At 45.6% G+C, this 23,549-nt stretch overlaps 1 protein-coding gene and 1 long non-coding RNA gene across 5 annotated transcripts in view; one reads left to right on the plus strand and one right to left on the minus strand.

Moving 5' to 3' along the window:
* Positions 1–272: 272 nt before the first annotated feature.
* LOC146355426 (uncharacterized) overlaps positions 273–23,549 on the minus strand; it is a 79,250-nt gene continuing 55,973 nt past the window's right edge. For both annotated transcript variants that reach the window (XR_014787180.1, XR_014787181.1), the window contains exon 4: positions 273–1,707. This is a non-coding gene — a long non-coding RNA (uncharacterized LOC146355426). The remainder of the gene's footprint in view (positions 1,708–23,549) is intronic.
* LOC146355427 (uncharacterized) lies at positions 5,858–21,709 on the plus strand. Of its 3 annotated transcripts, none has more exons than XR_014787178.1 (5): positions 5,858–6,153; positions 11,395–11,568; positions 14,138–14,230; positions 16,709–16,938; positions 19,972–21,709. XR_014787178.1 is itself a non-coding variant. In XM_084830630.1 (5 exons), exons 1-4 carry the CDS (start codon positions 6,127–6,129, stop codon positions 16,888–16,890), a joined length of 480 nt encoding a protein of 159 aa, XP_084686756.1. In that variant the 5' UTR covers positions 5,858–6,126; the 3' UTR covers positions 16,891–16,938; positions 19,972–21,709. The 3 variants fall into 3 exon arrangements, 2 of the variants coding, with proteins under 2 accessions (XP_084686756.1, XP_084686757.1); XM_084830630.1 differs by having other exon boundaries at positions 16,705–16,938; XM_084830631.1 differs by having other exon boundaries at positions 16,705–16,938; positions 20,496–21,709.

Here is a 23,549-nt window from a genome sequence, read left to right on the forward strand (position 1 = left end):
GTTGAATCTTACCTGGAGGGCAGCTGGGCACGGACCTCCAAGTCCAGTTTTGACTTTTACCACACTAGTGATGTAAATTTGTCTACTTTCATAGATAAGCTTTTGCATGAGATGCTCCCTGTGCCATCTGATTATTTCTCCAACCTTGGGGGGAATCTGAGCCATCCTATGACTCGCCCAGGGACCATAGGATACCTCTGTAAACCATATTTTTTTGTGAACCGCCCAGAGAGCTTCGGCTATTGGGCGGTATAGAAATGAAATAAATAAATAAATATTAAGTGTGCTTTAATTATTTTCCTCAAGCATTTCAGGTCAAATATTGTGGTGCATTAGGACAAAAACATTAACATGGGGTACTTTTTAAAGCTATGTTTACTAAATTCAATAAAATAAACATGTTAAATTAGATTACCATAAGGCTGTGGGTACACTTGGCAATTTGATAAACTGTCCTGGGCACCACCACAAAATGGCTGCCATGGGAGGCATGGGAAAGGACAAGTAACCTGCCCAAAAGACTGAGTACAAGGCAGAAGTGGAGTCTAAGCCCCAGCACACTAAGCAACTCCTTTAAACCCACAGTTTTCAGCACCAACAGAAACCTATGACACACGAATTCCAGCTGCTGGTAAGAAAATATATTAATTTTAAAAGGTAATTGGAAGAGGTAGGGCACCTTGGTGAGCACCAGCAGAAGTGTCTGGGGGTGCATCGATCCCCATGGGCACCACATTGCCTAGCCCTGCACTAGGGCAGGGGAAAAAATTCCAGCGCAAACCGAAATTTTCCTATGCAAATTAGGCTAATTTTCATAGTAATTTTTTTCTGGAAAATGGAAAATTTTCCAAATCAAAATTTTCAAGAAAACCTACTATTTTTAACATAAGTAGTTGCTTATGTGCTCTTGCCATTTCTGGATATTTTTTAGTAATAAATGTCAGCTTACAGCACGAGGTATTCTTATCCAGTTCCTTTTAAAATTTTACTTTTGATGTTATGCTTTCCAAGGAGTTTCTGGTTGGGATGGGTTGACAAAATATGCCCGTATCCAGTGCTCAGTATTAAAAAGGTTGTTTGCCCCCTCAAAATGGGCACTAATCGCATCCCTTTTTGCATACTTGTTTCAATAAATACTGCTGAGATGTTCCTTCAGGGGACAGTGTAAAAGCTGGAACAGAACAGGCCAGAATGGAACGGGCCGCAACAGACCCTTTATATTAAAAAAGCATGCCAAAAATAGTGGCATGTGTTAGAAACACTTGAGAATAATATTTTCGGACTAAAACTCTTGCAATATAATATTGTTATTAACCCCATAATGCCCAAAACACATCCAGAACGGTACAGAATGGCCCAGAACGGCCACTTCCGAATGAATGAAATCAACCAAACTCAGTCACACATAACTCCATGGCTGGAATGCAATAAGCCACAAAAAGCCCACAGAAGCCACATTCTGATACCCGCATCAGGCCATAGTACATATTCCACAAAAGAGGCCAGAATGACAACTTCCATGTGAGCCAAATCAACCAAACTCATCAGTCACACATAACTACATGGGACAGATATCAGACTTTGAAATTTAGGGCCCAAAATATTTTGGAGTTTGGGGCCTTTAGTTCCATCCACCACTGGAATGCAAGCCCCGAGAGCTTCTCCAAAATGGAATTTGGCCCTCGAGCTGAAAGCGGCTGTGCAACCCTGCAATAAACAACAGAGAGAAATGAATAATCAACAAGAGATCCAGTCATATTCATTCTCATTTTATGAGAAAGAGGTTTACAAAAACAACAACAATGTAATGTCGCATCGCTAAGTGTATGAAGGTCTCAGTAAGTTTGTCACCCTTTCCACTTACATAACAGAGCCTCCGCAGGCTGGGTCCAGCAAAAGAGCAAGAGGCAGCAACCCCAAGAACTAGCATGATGCAGCCGCAGCAGCAATCCTGAGGCCGACCACCAAGTGTGTTGTGGTGGGAGATGAAAACATGCCTAATTATCACTTATTCAGCCGATGCATTTCCTGAGCGTTACATACCCACTCTCATGGACAAATATTCTTCCAATGTGCTGGTGAATGGGAAACCACTCAAGCTGGGCTTGTGGTCTTCAACTGAACAAGAGGACTATGGCAACATGCGCCCGTTCACTTAACCAGGAACAGGCATGTCCTTAATTTGCTTTTCTCTCATGAGTCCTGTGTCCTTTGAAAATGTCTGTGCAGAGTGGTCTCCTGAAGTGCAACACCATTGCCCCGGTATCCCCACTGTAGTGGAGGCTGGTGGCTCCAATTTTGATGGGGCCTAGCTCCTTTTGAGTTGTGACTGAAGCCCAGAATGGATTTACAGCCCCACCGAAATCAGAGCACCAGCCTCCATTGTCCCATTGTACTGGTGGATACCAAAGTGGACCTCTAAGAAGACAAAGGCATGATGGAACAACTGAAGGAGAAGACACTGCCTCCAATCGCCTGCCCACAAGGCTTTGCCCTGACAAAAGAGATTGGTGCAATGAAATATGGCGAATGCTCAGCACTTACACAGCAAGGCCATGAGATGGCCTTTGCTCAAGTTATTCGAGCAGATTTTTTTATCCCCCTACCCTTTGGTGATGTAATGTTGGCCTCCGTGCACCTCCACTCAAAAGGCTGGATCCAGATCAACTATGGTGGCAGAAGGGGATTTCCTCACCCCCTCCTTCCCATGGCAGCCCCTCCAGGACCACCACATACAGACAGTCAGGAGACCCTTCTGAATGGGCTGAGCTCTGTGTGGTGGGGAGGGGGGATTCCCAAAAATCAGGTGGAGGGACCTTCCACGAGTGGAACACTTCCTTTCATGGAGGACCCTCTCACAGAAGGCAGATCCTGGATCCAGCCCAGAATCTCTTCTGCTTTGGAGCATTTTTTCTTTTTAATCCATGCCAAGTTCTTCTGTTCAAAAAATTTCCATCAAATATTGTGAATCAATCATCAATTTTAAATTCCCTTTTGGGTTAGATTTGTTTTGGTTCTATTTAAGAGACCTTTTAAAAGATAAGGCTTCATAAAATCATAAAATTATTTCACCTACTAGAAGAAAAGATGTGGGACCTGCAAAAAAATGTTGTAATACGTATATTTGCACCTCCAAATAGAAGTACTCTTGTTAAAGGTGCCAGCCAGCCAGCCCTGCCGTCCCCGACCAGGCTATTCCATGTCCTCTACACCCAATTTTTCCACTTTTCTTTTCCAACTGACACTCAACATTCTGTGGCTGGCTACTGACCATACTTGGTGCTCATTGAGTTGTACTAGTGTCCTCATCATTTTTTCTTCCCTAAGTAAAAAAAAAACTTTTTTAAACTTTGGGGTTCCTCTGAAAATGGCGATACCTCCCTCTTATTTCTCAGTGGCCCAGTTGGCACTCACCACCTGAGTTTCCTATTGGGGAGAGCGATATAAATTTTTTTTGTAAGAGTGTAAAATTTATATTGATATTTTTGGGAATTTGATTTAACATTACGTTTTGCATGGAAGAATTCATGATAAGGTCTGTACTTTTTGCATTTCAGTTCCCTCTGACAACAAAGTTTACATCTCCCACCCCCACCCCCACCATGTATATATGGATCTGCCAACTTTAGGTTAACACTGCATGCCTCTGATGAAGTGGACAGTGTCCACAAAAGCTTATGCCATAATAAATTCCTCAGTTTTTCAAGTGCCACAAGATTCTTTGTTGTTTTGCTGCAACAGACTGTGTTGCCAAGAGGCAACGGTTCTTTTTAGGATTCAGAATACAGTGAACACACTAATGGATGAAGGCTAAAGATTTGTTTAAGCAGAAGCAAATTAGCAGAGTAATTAAAGCAGAACACTGCAATGCAATTATTGCTGCCAGCAAGTACAAAGCAGGATTATAAGGCTTACATCCCAACAGTTGCCAGGAATCCCATCAAAATATGGCAACCGACATGACTCCAATAACAGACTTGCATGCAGCACCCTTCTGGATGAGCTTATGTTGAGATCCCACCCTGGGAGCATCTCAGGGATGCATATATACTATTATGCTCATGTTAACCCTACCCCTATCCTGGCCATACTCCAATTACTTCGGGAATGTTTGGCAGTAAGCCAGCATAGATAACTCCATGCCAGCTACTCTCCTAACAAATAGCTAATCTTGAGATCTCACCAGAGGCTTATCTACTAGCCTCTCAAGTTGTTCAGTCTCAAACAGAAGAAGAAGAACCATAACTAACCACTAAAAGCAACAGGCCCAACTGGAAGTCTAGACATGAGGAACAATTTGTTGTACACCACTAAACTCTATGAAATAACGTTTTCCTCTGCATTTCCACAATACAGACTAACATGGCTACCCCTCTGGAAATTATGAATTCTTGAGCCACATAAAAAGGTTGTTTTTCTGGGACTGAACTGAGGAACGAAGATCTCTACTAAGTCGTGGACAGCCTAAAACAGTTATTTCATTCATTACACTCCTAATGTATTGTTGATTGTAATGAGGGTTTTAGCAGTGAACTGAACAGTGAACCCATGGAGGCTCACCTGTAAGGTGGCCTCTTAGGAATTGCCCAGAAAGGATTAAATGCATCACCACAAAAGAGGACAGCCATTTGCATAAAATTTGAATATGCCAATTTGTATGTATACATGCAAATTTAGAACTAATTATTATAATTTAAATAGAAATATAGTATGTCTCCCCATAGTGTGGAAGCCTGTGACTAGGTGTCCTGTGTGCCTGCCTGTCCAGTCTGCTGTCCAGATAATGATGAGCAACAGTTCTTATGGTCCGTTATCTTTAAACTGGAACGTAGATAAATAATATTCATTTATTACTCCCCATATTGCAAGTTGAAGTGGAGTAGGTCTGAGGCTTGCTTAAAGCTGCACTGACAGCACAATTCTATATACATGTCTACTCAGAAGTCCCATTAAGTTCAGTAGGGCTTATTCCCAGGTTAGTGGGTATAGGCTGGCACCCTAAGTTGCTTTAGGTGTTACATTAGCTTAACAAAGCTTTGTGTATGTTGTGGATGGTCACTGGGCTTCTCTTGTATACCAGCGTTCCCCAGCTGGTGTGATCCAGATGTGTTGTTCTACAACCCCCATGTGGATGATGGGAATTGTAGACCAACACATCAGGAAGACACCAGGTCGGGGAAGGCTGTTGTATAGAATTGAGCTTTGTATAGAAATACCATAGGTACATCTTGGATTTCATCCTATGAAACAGGCCTATGTCTGACCCCACTATTTACAGTTTTTTTCTCCATATCATGCATATATCTTGAGGATAACACTTGATGATGCATCTAAGGAAATGGTCTCTAATCCATGAAAGCCGACACCACGATAAACTGTGTCAGTGAAAAAAGCATTTCCACACGGTCCTAGATGCATCCTCCTTTGTATGAAGCGGTTGTACCTGTTCATTTCATCATGCTTCTTGCTGAGCAATTTGTAAGGCTCCTTCTTCATCCTGGGTGTCATCACACAATGCAGAAATCCCGCAACTGTACGGCAGCTTTCTGCCTCCGCTTCCTTTGCAGAATCATGAGGTTCTGCATTTCCCCCCTCGTCCCTCCCTTTTTTCCCTTTATCCAGGACTTCTATATCTTTCATTTATGCAGCCACAAGATGGCACTGTGGACTAGCTCTTCTTATCATGGTTTTTGATCCAGGTGTCAGTTTCCAGAAAAGAAACACTCAATCAGTGCCTGCAATCAGAAATAAAAAACTAATGGTCTTATATCAATTCACGGAAGGGAAGCCATGGAGACTGACAGTCCCACGGAGGAGCGCTGCAATAAAGCCACTTGTCCCCTCTGCCTGAAATATTGCAAAGGTCCCGTGATCCTAGATTGCGGGCACAGTTTCTGCCGACACTGCCTGCGAATCAGGCACACATCTTCCCTGCCCTCACTGTGGAGAAACGGTTCAGCAAAGGAACTTGAGGTCCAACGTGCAACTGAAAAATGGAGCCAAAGAGAAGAAAGGAGTATGTGAGAAGCACCAGAAGCCTCTGAAATTCTTCTGCGAGGAGGATCAAGCCCATCTCTGCTGGGAGTGTAACAGAGGCAAAGAGCACAAGCCCACAATGTGGTTCTTATGGCAGAAGCTGCCCACAATGACAAGGTAGGAAATCAGTACTTTTTTCTTATTGCTGGAAGGTACTGTATAGATTGATTAAGTGCTTCCACAAAGTCCCACCATTTCACAGAATTTTATTATCTGTATATACAAACACCCCATTCATGTATTGAAATGGGACAGTTTACATGCCAGAAAGGAACAGGCTGGAACAGCCCCTTGATTTTAAGAAAAACATGCCCAAAACAATGGCATGTGTTAGAGACATTTGAGAAACATATTTTAGGACTGAAACCCTTGCATTATATTATATTATTATTAAACCCATAATGCCCCAAACCCATACAGAAGAGAATGAAATGGCCTGGAACGCCAACTTCCAAGCGAGCCAAGCCAACCAAATTCACACAAGATGAGACCACAGTCATGTAATAGGCCACAAAACTTCCACAGAAACTACATTCCAGCACCTGTTCTGGGCAATAGTCTATATTTGCAAATGGTCCGCAATGACAACTTCCAAGTGAGCCAAATCAACCACATTCACCAGTCACATATGAATAGATGGGAGTGATGTAATAAGCCACAAAACTTCCACAGAAACCATGTTTTGGTACCCGTACAAGGCAATAGTCCATATAATCCATATAGTCCAACTGTTCCACCTTTGGTGACCCCCTTGGCTCGGCTTCCAATGACCCACCCTCTGCCCCACCGGTCAGATTGGTCATCAGCCACCACTTCAACATTTGGTGTAGAACTATTAAAAAAAAATGGGTTCTAAAATCCCAGAAACCCCCCAAAAGTATTTGAAATAAAATGAGGAGCCCCCTTTGGCAGCAGCTCGCCCTGCTTCCTTGCCTGGTGAAAGGACCAGTAGCAGCAAAGCCCCATCCTCCTGTCCTGGGGTCTCTTTCTGGTGTTGTGCTTGCTTACTTGGAAGTAAATCCCACTATATTTAATGGGGGTTACTCCCTAGTAATTGTGTATGTTTGCAGCCTAAGAGCATGGGTTATTATAGTCTATGATACGTTCCCACACTCACCCTTGCCAGTGTGCCATGTTCCATTTGCAACTGGTAAATGTTTAAAGCACCATACAGTTATTGGGGGGGCGGGAGTGTCCTAGTCAACTGCACTTGGATCTCTTCTCAATCATCCCAGAATGTGAATGCAGGACACGGAATAATGGGCTCAAGTGACAGGAAGCCAGATTCCGGCTGAACATCAGGAAAAACTTCCTGACTGTTAGAGCAATACGACAATGGAACCAATTACCTAGGGAGGTGGTGGGCTCTCCCACACTGGAGGCATTCAAGATGAGGCTGGACAGCCATCTGTCGGGGATGCTCTGACTTGGGCTCCTGCATTGAGCAGGGGGTAGGACTCGATGGCCTTGTAGGCTCCTTCCAACCTGATTATGATTCTGTGAACCCACAGCATAGGTTCAGGCATAAAAATTCAAGGGAGGGAGGAGGAGGGGAAGCACATATGGGCAAAAAGCCAGCTAGTCCAGGGGCATCAGATGCAACAGAGGTTCCTGTACCTTTTATTTCAGCAAGTGCCATTTTTCTCCAGTTAAATGAAAAGCAACATCTTTCAGAATGACTTTCGGTACAGTGGACTCCAGTCTATGAAAGCTGATTATGCCACAGTAAATTTGTGAGTACCACAAGGCACTGTGGCTTTTGAACACAAAAGAGCAAGAAGCCCCTCTTCCTCCCACTTGTATTCACCTTTCTCTAGCCTAGTGCAAACCCCCTGATGCCAAGGAGGACCATGTGCCCACTAGAATCTGGCCACATGGCTCATACAAAAAGAAAGTGCACTCAGAAAGATGATTGCAGAGCCAGGGAGCTCCAGAAACACTCAACAAGCAAGCCAGCCAGGCCAACCTGTACATTCCTAAATTACCTTGTCCCAGATTCAGACAATGCTGCTCATTCAAACCCTTTTTGCCAGCAAACCCATTTCTGTTTTCCTCCAAAGTGTGGGACCTGGGCCAGCTTGGAGGAAGCAACAGATGAGGAAGGCTTCTGGCACTCCGTCTGATATGTGAGCAGCCCAGGCACCTGCTCTTTTGTCAGGGCTTCATTGCCTACAGTGGCCCAGGGCACAAGTGCAATTGCCCAGTGACAATTGGCTGGGCAGCTTTCTGCAGAATCAGGCACAGTCCAAGAAAGCCAGGTGATAGTAGCACTGTTAGGCAATTTTGGACTCTGGACCTGGTGGTCTTATAGCCCCCTACCCCCAGTCTTAGGGTGGATCAGTGCACTTAATTCAAATGGCAAGCATCCATTCCACAACTCCATGGCTGCTTTATTCTTAATATGTTAGAGAATAATGATGACGACAACAACAACAACAACAACAGTGGAAATCGTGTTAAAGATAAAAAAGACTTGTGCAGATTTGTGCAGATTTTCACATTTCAAACACAACTCATCATGGGACATCACTAAACACATTTACTTAGAATAAGCAAATGTTGCTTATTTTGTTGTAGAAACAGATAATATATATATTTAAGGGGGAAAATGAGCATCTGTAACCAAGTACATAGGTTTCCCCATGGAAAGCTTGGCTAGTTCATTGTGGTGATCATCATGGTACATTTACTTAGGAGTAAACACCATTTTGTTGTAGAAAGGGATAATATATACATTTAGGCATTCTGTGTACTGTTTTTCTAGCATTAACTCCTCCTTCTGTATTATTCAAAATATTGCAACAGATGTCACTGTGTGTGCTACAAGGTATAAATGTGCAAGAGGGATATAGTGTCACCATGATGGGATCGTATGAATATGAGACGAGATGTAGATCTGGTCTAAGATAGGGGAGGGAAGAAGAAGAAAAGAAGAATGGTGATTGGGAATAGAGGGGGGCAGGGGAAGAGAATTCCCAAAGCCAAGTGGCTACTTTTAGAAGGGTGGCACTTCAGAGGAATTTAGGAGGCTATGTGAGGGTTGCACAAACTTACATTAATTGTATGAGGAGGGATGGTTGAAGTCTTTTTCTTCTGTATTTATTTATTTATTTATTTATTTATTATTATATTTATTAATCGCCCATCTGGCTGGTCACCCAGCCACTCTGGGCGATGTACAACATACAATAAAACAGTTTAAAACAATAAAATTCTACAATAAAAACATTTTCTAAAATACCCTAACCCACCCCAAATGCCTGCCTGAACAACCACGTTTTTAATTCACGACGGAAGCTCATTAAAGAGGGGGCATGACGGAGTTCCCCAGGGAGGGAGTTCCACAGAGTGGGGGCCACCACAGAAAAGGCCCTCTCCCTCGTCCCCACCAGTCTAGCTGTCCTGGCTGATGGGACAGAGAGAAGGCCATCCGAGGCTGATCTTGTTAAGCGGCCTGTCTGGTGCTGCTGGAGGCGCTCCTTAAGATAGGCTGGGCCGGAACCATATACGGTTTTAAAGGTCAAAACCAACACCTTGAATTTGGCCCAGAAAACAACTGGTAACCAGTGCAACTCCTTCAGCACTGTAGGGATGTGATCTCGCCGGCGGCTGCCTTTAATCAGGCGAATCGCCGCGTTCTGTACCAGCTGCAGTTTCCGAACCATCTTCAAGGGTAACCCCACGTAGAGCGCATTACAGTAGTCTAAACGAGAGGAGACCAGGGCATGTACTACCGATGGGAGCAGATGGTCGGGAAGGAAGGAGTGCAGCCGCCGTATCAGATGGAGTTGATACAGCGCTGTCCGGCTCACAGCTGACACCTGAGCCTCCATGGACAGCTGGGAGTCCAAAATGACCCCCAGGCTGCGGACTGGTCTTTCAAGGGTAGCTGTACCCCATTCAACACCAGGTCAACATCCCCCAGCCTCCTCTTGTCTCCCACCAAAAGTACCTCGGTCTTGCCAGGGTTCAGCTTCAGCTTATTCCTCCCCATCCAGCCACTCACCGTCTCCAGACATTTGGACAGGGATTCTATGGCCAACCTTGGTGAAGATTTGAATGAGAGGTAGAGCTGCATGTCATCCGCATATTGATGACACTGCACCCCAAACCTCCTGATGATAGCCCCCAGCGGCTTCACATCGATGTTAAATAGCATCGGAGAGAGGATGGAACCCTGTGGCACCCCACAAGTGAGTGGCCACGGGTCCGAAACCTCCTCTCCCAGTGCTACCCTCTGGTACCTGCCGGAGAGGAAGGACCGGAACCACCGCAATACGGTGTCTCCAATGCCCAACCCCTCCAGGTGGTCCAGGAGGATACCATGGTCAACGGTATCAAAACCCGCTGAGAAGTCGAGGAGAACAAGGAAGGAGTATTCACCCCTATCCAGAGCCCTCCTCATATCATCTACCAAGGCGATCAAGGCCGTTTCTGTCCCATGCCATGCCCAAGCCTGAAGCCTGACTGAAATGGGTCTAGATAATCAGTTTCTTCCAAGTGTGCCTTCAACTGCACCGCCACCACCCGCTCAATCACCTTGCCGAAAAATGGCAGATTTGAGACTGGGCGAAAGTTGTTCAGAACTTGAGGATCCAAGGAGGGCTTCTCTAAGAGCGGTCTTATCACTGCCTCCTTGAGGGCTGATGGCATCACTCCCTCCTCAAGGGAGGCGTTCACCACCTCCCCGTTTTGGGGAGGAAGCAGTCCTGTGGACCCTAGACAACGTCTGAGGGGCCATAGCATTGTTCGGAGACCCCCCTCCGAGGTCAGAGACAGAACTCCAACCTCAGAAGGGGGAGTCAGAGATCCGACCTCCCTCCCTCTTCGCTTCTCAGCTGGTGTGGCAAGAACCACACTGGCTGGCCTCTGAGGTCAGGAATTTGACCGGGGGGGGGGACATTTTGGTTGGAGGGGAGGAGACTGGAGAGGCCAGGAGACAAGCTAACCTGAGCCTCTGCCAGCCCCCTTCCCTGCACCCCCTATGAAACAGCTTTGCTAGATGGGCAAAAAAGCCTATCAAGTGAAAAACACAGGGCAGAAGGACCGGGAGGTGAAAATCGCCTCCACTGCTACTCCCACCCTGCATAGGATGATCATAAGCCTCCGAGTTCAGGGGCTTACAGTCCTCAAGGGTGCAATCAATAGGATTGTGCCATAAAATTGTAAAACCTATTTAGCAGCCCCAGCACTTGCTGGATTATGACATCACATAGTCCTAACCCTAGTCCTAAATCCTTTCCTGGAATGGAACTATTACTTCCCATGTCCTGGACACTACATTTCTTATGCTTATTATTACCCAACAGGCATTTCTTCCTTCTTTAGCCCATTTCCTATCCTGCTTTTCTCTTACAGGTCACACAAGCTGCTTTGACTAATAACAAAGCCTCAGAGGCTCCGCTCACCATGACCATGGTCCTACCAGACACAGATGTGGAAGAGGAAGCCAAGTGCCCCATCTGTAAGGAGCAACTGACAGATCCTGTGTCTGTGGACACAACTACTATCGGAGCTGTATCAACCACTACAGTGAGATATGGGAAGACATAGGGGAGGTGGAGTGTCCTCTCTGTAAAGCCCAGATGCAGAAAGGGAATCTTCGGTCAAACTGGCAGCTGGCAACTATAGTGGAAAAGATCAAACTCCTCCCACTCAAACCAGCAAAGGAGAATCTGTGTGTGAACCATAAGGAGAAACTCAACCTGTTTTGCAGAGAGGACAGAGAATTAGTGTGCATAGGCTGTGAGTGAACCCCAGAGCACAGATCACATACTGTGCTTCTCCTGGAAGAGGCTGCCCAGCAATACAAAGTAGGAAAATCTCTAGGTCTTTGACAATGAAATGCTTTCCTCCTAATATGGCTAGTGCTTTCCCAGAAGTGCACCACTTCTGGGAAAGTAATGCTGAAAACCTGTTTGGAAACCAAGGGTGCTTTCAGACAGAGGGCTCCCAGCACTCCCCAGTCTTTGCTCCTGCACTACAAATGGGATTGCAGTTGACTTTCTACACTATCCCACTGTGTGCTGTCCACACTAGGGGACTTGGGGACGTAGCTCTGTGGGTGGGGAAAGGGAACACCCAATTTTCCTCCTATCAGTTCTTTAAAAAAAAAAGACCACTTAATGCATCTATAATCCTTATTTCAGTGATATGAAGTTCTACCATACGTGTGCGTTTTATTTTAAGTTCCCTTGTGGGGCGGCAATAAGGTGGTGTGGGGAGGAACAGAGTATTATCGATGCAAAAAGAGGAAACAAACAGACCTCAACAACACCCAAGAGGGTTGCAAGCTGACGGAGGAGAGACCGTGCACACACACAGAGCTGCAGAAGTTGCTCCTTCCCCCAGCACCATCTTTATCACACAGAGCATCTTCTCATGCTTCTCCCTGCCAACTTTTTAAAAAAGGAAGATGGGGGCAAATTGCTTTCATGCCCCTTTTGTTTTATTCTTGGCATCTTATTGCACAATTATTTTGAATACATCTGTTTAAATGGCAAATGTGTGTTCCCCAGAGTGAACCAGTGTGGTGTAGTGGTTAGAGTGTTGGACAGGGACTCAGGAGAACCAGGTTCTAGTTCCCACTCGGGCATGAAATTCATGGGGTGACTTTGGGCCAGTTACTTACTCTCAGCCGTCCTCACAGGGTTACTCTTCCTCACAGGGTTGATGTGAGGACAAAATGGAAAGGAGGAAGACTATGTAAGCCACCTTGACTTTCTTACAAGAGGAAAAAAGGTGGAATATAAATGTAATAATGAATAAAAATAAATAAATAATTTTCTCGGCCTTTCCTTCTAATTCTGAAGCCAGAGAGCCCAACACAGCCAGCAATCCTTCCTTCATGCCTGCTGAGCCCATGCATTTCTTCCTCCAGCCTCCCCACTCCCTTCTCCCAAGTAGCAACAGCGCTTCTCACTCCTTTCCAAGCCCTGTGTAAGTCAGAGAAGGATGGGGGTGAATGGGAGAGGGCATGAACTGGGTATGCAACAGGAAATGCACAGGCAAGCAATGGAGGAAGGGAGGGAATTCTCACTGGAGGGAGACGTGGAGGCTCGGCAGGCACGAAGGGGTGTGTGCAGGGCTGGTCTTGGGGGTCGGCATGCTTGGGCACCCGCCGAGAGCTTACAACCCACCAGAGGGTCCTCTGACAGGAATCCCCTAGGCATGCGCCTGCTCTTCAACACTTCAGCCTGCTTGTTCATCCTCCTCTCGCCTTGGCCCAGACGACCGTGGTGGTGTGCAGGAGAGCGCTATGCTCAAGCTTAGCAGTTCTCTCCCTGGCATGCAAGCAGGTGGTAGGAATGAGGCGGAGCAGCAGGCAACAATGCTGGTAGATCTCTGGGTGATTTGCAGTAGATGAGCAAGGGTTTCTGAGATGTATGAAAGGGCTTATGGACTTGGTTCTGGCCCTGATCACAAATTCGTGGGCTGAGCATGTGCTCAGGGGCACCCTGTTCCTTAATTCTTAATGCATGTCCAGCTGCCAGAGCCACTATTTTCCACCTGACTCCAGTTAGTGGACCGCAGGGTTCTATTATTTTTCTTTAGAATTAGTTTAATGGGGCTTTTAGACAAGGCTTTTATGGTGCCATTGCCTTGTCTCTTTTCATGAAAATTTATTGGGCTTCCAGAGGATGTTGTCTTCTACTTGTGACCCGCTTGTGTTTTCTTACAGCTTCTTCCATCTTTTCGCTTAATGCAGAAAATCCATTAAGGAAAAAAGATGGAACAGCTGCACAAGGCCTTCTGATTGCTTCCACTAGGAGCTCTCTGCTTGGAAGCACAGACATCTCCCCCCACTGCTCCCCACCCCATAAACTGGAAGTCTGTCCCCAACCCCTGATTTAAAATGTTAGTATATGTTCCCCAAACATCACCAACTGGAGCAGGCAAAAGAAAGAAAGAGAGAGAAGAGAGAACCTTCCTAATTGTCCCCTATGGAAACTGAAAGATGCCTTGAAGGAAGAAACCAATGCTCATCCCTTCACTGCCAGGATAGAGTGGCTTCTTGAGGAAATCCCTGATGATCACGGATTGGCTGACTTCCTTCTGAATACACGAGTTTCCTGAACAAAAGCCTTCTCTGTTTCTACAGAAAGAAATCCAGGCCCAGCTGCAATCTCTGAAGGAGAGAGACAATCTTATGGATCAGAAACAGGCTGAAGAGCAAAGAAGACAGAAGTACCTGGTAGGTGTTTAATGTTCACATACTGAGGATGAGAGAGGATTGGACCTCCTGCCCTTGATCCATGAAGCAACACATATCTCAGTGTTTGAAATGGGTATGTGTGTTAGGAACATAGGAAACTGCTTCATACCGTGTCAGGCCATTGATCCATCTAGCTCAGGTAGCAGGTCTCCAGGGTTTCAGGCTGGAGACTTTCCTAATCCTACCTGGAGATGCCAGGGATTCAACCTGGGACCTTTGCATGATTTCAAATCAGATTTTCAGGCTTGGAAAAACTATAATATTTTACGGTGAGGGAAGATATCCTTAGTAAAGATGTGCGTAATCCCAACATTTTTATTTCTTCTTCAATATCTTCTGCTCTGTTGAACTGGTCAGCTATTGGGGAAATTGCAAAAATTAATTCAAGATTTAATTCATTCAGGTACTAAAAGGTAGAGAGTTAGAATTCAGATTCAAATTTGCTCGAGACAGAAAAATAGCTTCTTATTCCCCAGTCTGTTTTTAATCTTTTATTGATTTTCCATAAACATATACATGTCAAACAGTGAGAAAGAAGATCAAAATATAATATAATATTTTCACACATATGGTGTGAAAATACAATATTTTCACAATGATACAGGCTATCATTGACCCAGTTTGCATGTCATGGAGATTTGCCATGGATTAACTGCCATGCTATTTAGTTTGTCCCTCCCACTCATCCCTGGCAAATCATAGGTTAATTAACCATGATTTGCTGCCATGATATGCAAACAGGGCCATTGTCAGAATACAATTCAAAATAATATACATTCACTAGTACATGAAGTGTTTCACCTCATGCCACCTTCAGTCAGAATGAGAGTATGCTGCAATACCACTTATAAACTGAGTCAAAACCAATCAGAAACATGCCAAACCTCAAAAAGTTAACAATCAGCACTTGTGTTAAACAACCCACCAAACCACATTAATATCATGGCTTGTTCCATCCCATCCTTCTCACTGATATCAGGTTTCAAGTGATCCATAAACATCAGCTCCTTAATCTTTCTCCTTTGGAGGCTCTGTTCAATTGGCAGCACAGAGATTCTCCCTAAGGCTGCTCTGTTTCCCCCTCATATGAAGGGACCACTTAGCAGGAATTTTGTTTCAGTTCGCAAATCACTCAAAAGTGCCCTGCTCACAACCCCAAATGCAAACACAAATGGGAGTGCATGTTCTCTGAAAATGTTTGCAAATCTCCAAACTTGCATTCGCAAAATGTGCACTGTAAAAATGCACAACTTTCTCAAAATGCACAACCTTTGAAAAAATGCACAACTTTTCCCATTCAAACGGCCTGAAAAACCGCTCGGAAACAAGAACAGGAGCAAGCCAAACCAAGCTTTGAAGTAAAGTTTGGAGAATTTCAGCAAGCTTGATCATCCCTGGTTCTCCCATCTCTAGACCATGGTCTAGCACGTGTTTCATTAAGCTAAATCCAGGTACTTCTTACATCTTTTCAGGAGACATCTTCTAGTTTCACCAATGAAAGTGACATCCATATTTGTAAATAGCACACCTAATTGCACACTCCCCCTTACCTTCAACACAGATTGGACAGTATATAAATGGAAAAGTAGATACATGTAATGATTGACTAGGAAAAATTTGAAAATGTAAATACAGAAACAATAGAGAATTCACCTAAGGGCCAAGACAGTTCAATGGGCATATAAAGATAGCAGCAATTTACAGAAGATTAATTAACTACATGGGAAAAAAACTAAATTATTACTAATCAAGCATATGTATTATTATTTATTCTCTATGAAATTAAAAAATATGTTAACTTAGGGCGCAATCCTATGGGGAAAGGCAGCCACCTCCGAACTCAGAGTCGACCGTCTATCCAATGCAGGGCAGGAGAAGCACAGAGGGGATTGTTCCCTCCGCGCTTCTCCTGCCCTGCATTTGCAGCTAGACAGCCGATTTCAGCTGTCTAGCCTCCGGAAGGTGGAGCGGGGGAGGAGGCTGCCAGTAAGACACATAGGATGTGTTGTACCAGCATTTCCACCTTCCCCGCCCCGGAATGCCCCCCAAAACGCTCTGATTTGGCTGCTCTGTGCTCCTCTTTGGAGCATGGAGTGGGGGGCTCTTCTGCGCTGCCTGAAAGGCAGCGCGGAAGTGGGGGAGGTCAGTTCTCCGGGAACCAACCTCGGAGCACGGGCTCCAAGGTCGGTTCTTGGAAAACGACATATCCTATGGCTGTCTATTCGCTGACTAGCAGCCATAGGATTGCTCCCTCCATTTACATAATCCATTCATTTTTATTTTCATTTGTTTGGGAAAAGGCAAGCTGGCTGAAGCATGTCGGCTGAAGCAGACGTAACAAATCAAGATGTGCAAGCAGTCATTCACTGTAACAACGACAGGCCTCTAGCGACTTTCCAACTAATGATGTTCATGTTCCACCTGCACTTCCTCGATTTCTGTTTTTGCTTCAGACAGGGTTAGGAGTGGAGAAGCAGAATATTCAGATTGCTATTGAGCGAATGCAGAAGTGTCTTCAGGAAAAAGAGCAATTTTGGCTGGCACAGCTGGTTGCTTTGGAAAAAGAGATGGAGAAGAGGCAGGAAGAACTTCGAAGGTCACCAGACTTTCAAAGGAGATTTCCTGACTCAGTGAGCTGATCAGAGATGGAAGAGAAGTGCCAGCGGCCAGCAAGTGATCTCCTGCAGGTGAGTCTTAAAACAAACACACCTATCAGGTCTCTTGGAATAATGGGCAGATGAATCCTATAGGGGCAGAGGAGGGAGAATCTGTGGTGGAAGATCTAACTGACACTTCCCGAACCCTCCCAGGCACACACCAGTCAAGGCAGAGGAAGAAGAGGAGCAACCTTCCCTCTCTTTTATGTTAGTTAAGTCAGTTGAAAATTTCCCTCCCATTGTCTCCAGTGGGAGGGAAATTCACTATCTCAGTTCCAGACACAAGATGTCCCACCAACTGAGGTGAGAAGATGCAACATCATCCTCTCTTCCCCATCCCCATCTTTTTTCTTTATTTAGCCATTGCAGTACAGTAGTCAACCTCACCCATCAATACCTCTCTCTGAGGGGTCTTTCCTTAGAATCATAGAATCATAGAATAGAATCATAGAATAGTAGGGTTGGAAGGGGCCTACAAGGCCATCGAGTCCAACCCCCTGCTCAATGCAGGTATCCAAGTCAGAGCATCCCTGACAGATGGCTGTCCAGCCTCGTCTTGAATGCCTCCAGTGTGGGAGAGCCCACTACCTCCCTAGGTAATTGGTTCCATTGTCGTATTGCTCTAACAGTCAGGAAGTTTTTCCTGAAGTTCAGCCAGAATCTGGCTTCCTGTAACTTGAGCCCATTATTCCGTGTCCTGCACTCTGGGATGATCGAGAAGAGATCCTGGCCTTCCTGTCTGTGACAACCTTTCAAGTACTTGAACAGCGCTATCCTATCTCCCCTCAGTCTTCTCTTCTCAAGGCTAAACATGCCCAGTTCTTTCAGTCTCTCTTCACAGGGCTTTGTTTCCAGTCCCCTGATCATCTTTGTTGCCCTCCTCTGAACCCTCTCCAGTTTGTCTGCATACTTCTTAAAGTGTGGTGCCCAGAACTGGACACAGTACTCCAGAGGCCTAAGCAGTGCTGAGTAGAAGGGAACTAGTTCTTCCTGGGATTTGGAAGCTATGCTTCTATGAATGCAGCCCAAAAGAGCATTTGCCTTTTTTGCAGCCACATCACATTGTTGGCTCATATTCAGCTTGTGATCGACAACAATTCCAAGATCATTCTTTGTGAGAGAGGTGGCCATGGAGAACCCATCCCCAACCTTTTTGGACTTGTGGTCACCTTTGGAATTTCGAGTGTTTTGGATGATCTCAAAAAATGGCTGCCATGGTCCATGGATGGGTGGCTGGCCCATTCACAAAATGGCTGGCATGGTAGATGTGGCCAGTCACAAAACACCCATTTCCCTGAAGGCAAAGCAATGAGGCTAAAAGAAAAGTAACTTGCTAAATAATCTATGCACAAGGTAGAGGTAGGATCTGAGTCCAAGGCTCTCTTCACACCTGGCATTTTATCCCCCTACAAACCGGTCCTTTTGATTTCGGATCCTTTCCGGGATTTAGACTGGCCCTGTATACAGGCATCTCTCACAGGGCTTCCCTCTGCTGTATACCTTTTCATAGCTGGGCGGAGCTGCATGGAAAAATCCAGACAGAAGGTGACTGCTGGCCCCTTGCTCCCTTCCCTCCCCTGAGCATTGGTTCTTCTAACATGATTGATGGCTCCACCCTGTCCCTCCATTCCTCCACAGCATGAGGGAAGTTGGAAGCCCTTGTAGTGACCAGGATAGTGGGCTATGGGAGCTGGTCCCCTGTCCCCCTCCTTCCTCCAACTTTGTGGCAAGGTAGAGAGAGTCTTCTCAGTGGCTTACCCCAAGGTCACTGGCACTGCTAGTCTGCTAGATATGTTAGTGTGTGATGTAATTAAATGCAGTACATTGCTTGCACTACTGCATTTGAAGAGTATACGGATTTCTGGGTTCCCAACTACAGCAGTAAGAAATCCATACAGTCAATGCACCAAGCCATCCCAAGCAGCCCCCACCCCCCTGGTGACAGCTTCACGGGGACACCTTAATTAGACCCGGCTTGGTCTCCCCCCCACATGCTATTGTTGCTCTTCCTCCTTATTCTGGCTTCCCAATGACCCTGTAAGGTGAGTTAGGAGAAGAGATAGTTGCTGGCTTTCTCCACCACCATCCCCGTGCTGTTGTTGCTCTTCCTCCTTATTCTGGCTTCCCAATGACCCTGCAAGGTAGGCTGGGAGAAGAGATAGTGTCTGGCTTGCTTCTCAATTGTACAGATGTTTTCACAGGCATGAGTGCAAGCCCATTCAACGGTGATATGAAAAAAGCCCATCAAACTGGTGAGCAAAAGGGAGAAGAAGCAGTCGGTGAAGTCAATGGGAGGGGGAAGTTCCAAGTAAATGCATTGAAGGGGATGGGAGACCTTAAGACTGCTGCTCTAAGTAGACTTACAGTGCACTCCTGTGCATGCCTACTCAGAAGCAAGCCACACAGATTTCAATGGCACTTATTCCCAGGAAAGGCAAGTCTTACAGCCAATGAGTTTACTCAGAAGTAAGCCTTGCTGTGTTCAGGGGGACCTTGGAGAAGCATTTGGGATGGTTAACCACTTTACAGTTCAAGCACCCGTAGTGCAATGGGAGAGAGGCAGAAACAGTGATCTGCCCCCCCCCCCGATTTGTTGTCATGACAATGTTATGCAACACCGCCCTAGCACATGCCCACACAAAGCGGGACAAAGCACTAACGGGGAAATACACAGGGTGAAAATGGTGATTTCAGTCACAAGTGCAGAAAATGCCAGGTTAATGAAAATATCATTAATAATTATCAATATGTGTATCTCATCCAGTTCTATGATTGTTTAGTGTCTGTTTTATTGGTGAGGTGGGAATTTAAAGTATATCCATATGATTGGACCTCAAGTGACTCCATCTGCCACTGATTTGTCTGCCTTCAATCTGCTTCTAATTGAGAGTGACCTTTCTTTCTGTGTGTGTGTGCGCGTGCATGCACGCGCATGTGTCTCCTCACCAAATTGAGGTGAAGCCTGGAAAATGTAGGTGCTGTGAGTCTCTCTCTAGCAGCTGATGCTGATTCCATCTCCGACACCGTCCAGCCCCCTCTGTCATTCTCTTTCTCTTTCTCCAGTTAATGCAGAAAATGTGACCCTGGACCCAAACACAGCACATCCCACCCTCATTCTGGCTCAGGATCTGAAGAGTGTGAGAAATGCAGGGAAGAAACAGGACCTGCCTGACAATTCTGAGAGATTTGATTTTATGCACTGTGTGCTGTGCCACGAACGATTCACTTCAGGAATTCATTGCTTTGAGGTTATGGTGAAGGAGAAGACAAAAATTGGCAGTGTGGGTCACAGGCATTGCAAAACAGTCTGTCAAAGGAAGAAATATATCACCATTAATCCTAGTGAGGGGATCTGGGCTGTGGGAAAGACAACAATAGACCCACTCTTGTCTTTTGAGTTCTGGATTTAACTTCCGATAAGCAGACTGTTTTGACCTTGAAACAGGAGCCCAAGAAGATAGGGGTGTTCCTGGACTATGAAAAACGTTGTGTGGAATGTTTTGATGCTGCTACAGATGACTTGATCTTCAGTTTCAGTTCAGCCACATTTTCTGGGGAGGAAATCCGACCCTTTTTTCTTGTTTCAGAGGAAGTTGAACTGCACTGCTCTCCCACCCACCCCTTTGAAAGGAGGTAACAGTACAGCACTTTCTGTACAGCTTTATGAGAGCCAGGGAAGAGGTTACAGTCTGAGTGGTATTCAAGCAAGACTTCTGCTTCAGGATGACTCATCTTCCAATACTCCCTGGGAGGGGCAGGAGTGGTGGAAATGAAAAGGTCGGTATCCCAACTAAACACTGCCAAGGTAGGTGCTTCCTTTGGTTGCAGTATTTTTAAATATACCCTATACTCCCCAAAGCTAAGAAAAGAATCTACCTGGGATGAGGCAGGAGGTACCTGTGCAAGTGGAATAAGAGAAACGGGGCAGGGCAATGAGAAAACAGGAGCAACTGGGTGGCATGGAGGAGGGACCAAGTGAGATGCAGGTTAGACAAGCAAGGAGATCAGGCTGCTCAGCTGGATTCATATGGGGGGGGGGAAATTACCTTTGAAATTAGAACACTTGATTTTGATAAGGAGAGATGCAGATTAGAGACCTTACTGCTTTTTGCAAACATGTTAGTTTCCTCTATTGATGTTTGCTTATACTGAAAATTATTTGCCTGCTGTTTAAAATACCAGGATCATTAATGGTAAAATAAGAGTTTAGGAACCTGGAATGTCAGATCAATGAATCAAGGTAAGCTGGAGGTGGTCAAACATGAGATGGCAAGATTGAACATCGACATCTTGAGAATCAGGCAGCGAACTAAAATGGACAGGTATGGGTGAATTTAATTCAGGTGACCATCATATCTACTATTGTGGGCAAGAATCCCTTAGAAGAAATGGAGTAGCACTCATAGTCAAAAAAAGGGTGGGAAAAGCAGTACTGGGGTACAATCTTAAAAATGATAGAACAATCTCAGTACGAATCCAAGGCAAACCATTCAACATCACAGTAATTCAAGTCTATGCCCCAACCACTGATGCCAAAGAAGCTGAGGTTGATCGATTCTATGAAGACCTACAACTAGGGATGGCGGAGAATTTCTCCCCGAAACTTCGGGGGGCCGAGCGCCAACGTGTTCAGCCCCCCGAACAAGTTTTGGGGAGAAATTCTCCACACACACCCCGCACCCCGCACCCCCCCCCGGGACGGGACTTACCTTTGCCAAATGTCCCTCCTGGCGGCGGGTCCGGCTGGCAGTTCGGCGTGTGTTCATGCGGGGTGGGAGCGGCCATTGCAATGAAAGAAAAAAAAAAATGGCCCCGTGATAGGCTATGTGACGATTAACGTAGCCTATCACAGCTAGATTTGCAAAGTCAGCCGTGATAGGCTACGTAAATCGACACGTAGCCTATCATGGGTGACTTAAAAAAAAAAAAGCGCGTACGGGTAATGGCGGCCCCCATAGGGAGCCGCCATTCCCGTTCCTTATTTGGTCACTGTAGTCTATGTAAAGATTTACGTAGACTACAGCGACCAAATAAGGAACGCGAATGGCGGCTCCCTATGGGGGCCGCCATTAGCGTACGCGCTTTTTTTTTTTTAAAGTCACCCGTGATAGGCTACGTGACGATTAACGTAGCCTATCACGGCTGACTTTGCAGATCTAGCCGTGATAGGCTACGTTAATCATCACGTAGCCTATCACGGGGGCGTTTTTTTTGTTTTTTTTTAACTTTGGAGTTCGCGGCCGGGCGAGGCGGGAAGCCTCCTCCCCGGCCTGAATTTCGGCCAGGCGAGGCGGGAAGCCTCCCCCGCAGCCTGAATTTCGGCCAGGCGAGGCGGGAAGCCTCCCCCCCCAGCCTGAACTTTGTGGGGGGAGCAGCAAAGCGCCTCCCCCCCACCGCGAACAAGCTTCGACGACAGGTAAGTGACTTTCGTCCACCCCTACCTACAACACCTTCTAGAACTAACACCAAAAAAAGATGTCCTCTTCATCATAGGGGATTGGAATGCTAAAGTAGGAAGTCAAGAAATCACCGGGATAACAGGCAGGCATGGCCTTGGTGTACAAAATGAAGCAGGACAAAGGCGAATAGAGTTTTGCCAAGAGAACGCGCTGATCATAGCAAACACTCTTTTCCAACAGCACAAGAGACGACTCTACACATGGACATCACCAGATGGTCAATATCGAAATCAGATTGATTATGTCCTTTGCAGCCAAAGATGGAGAAGCTCCATACAGTCAGTAAAAACAAGACCTGGAGCTGACTGTGGCTCAGATCATGAGCTGCTTCTTGCAAAATTTCGGCTGAAATTGAAGAATGTAGGGAAAACCACTAAACCATTCAGGTATGACCTAAATCATATCCCTTATGAATATACAGTGGAGGTGAGGAATAGATTTCAGGGATTAGACCTGATAGAGTGCCTGAGGAACTATGGACGGAGGTCCGTAACATTGTTCAGGAGGCAGCCATGAAATCCGTCCCAAAGAAAAAGAAATGCAAGAAAGCCAAGTGGCTGTCTGATGAGGCTTTACAAGTAGCTGAGGAAAGAAGGGAAGCGAAAAGCAAGGGAGAAAGGGGAAGATATATCCAACTGAATGCAGAGTTCCAGAGAACAGCAAGGAGAGACAAGAAGGCCTTCTTAAATGAACAATGCAAAGAAATCGAGGAAAACAACAGAATGGGAAAGACTAGAGATCTCTTCAAGAAAATTGGAGATCTCAAGGGAACGTTTTGTGCAAAGACGGGCATGATAAAGGACAAAGAAGGCAGGGACCTAACAGAAGCAGATGAGATTAAGAAGAGGTGGAAAGAATACACAGAAGAACTATAGAGGAAAGATCTGAATGTCCCTGATAGCCATGATAGTGCGGTCACTGAACTTGAGCCGGACATCCTCGAGAGTGAAGTCAAGTGGGCCTTAGGAAGCATTAGTAACAACAAAGCTAGCGGAGATGACAGTATTCCAGCTGAGCTATTTAAAATCCTAAAAGATGATGCTGTTAAAGTGCTGCATTCAATATGCCAACAAATTTGGAACACTCAACAATGGCCGCAAGACTGGAAAAGGTCAGTTTACATTCCAATTCCAAAGAAGGACAACGCCAAAGAGTGTTCAAACTACCGCACAATTGCGCTCA

This window comes from Heloderma suspectum, chromosome 2, assembly GCF_057233095.1.
Source record: "Heloderma suspectum isolate Gila_16-S chromosome 2, 16-S_ref, whole genome shotgun sequence".
Taxonomy (NCBI): Eukaryota; Metazoa; Chordata; class Lepidosauria; order Squamata; family Helodermatidae; genus Heloderma; species Heloderma suspectum.

Bases quoted from the DNA above. Each gene is read 5' to 3' on its own strand.
- LOC146355427 (XM_084830630.1), top strand. From the start codon at position 6,127: ATGGCAGAAGCTGCCCACAATGACAAG. The intron at 6,154-11,394 runs GTAGGAAATCAG...TTTCTCTTACAG, and splicing joins AAGCTGCCCACAATGACAAG to GTCACACAAGCTGCTTTGAC. The intron at 11,569-14,137 runs GTGAGATATGGG...CTGTTTCTACAG, and splicing joins GAGCTGTATCAACCACTACA to AAAGAAATCCAGGCCCAGCT.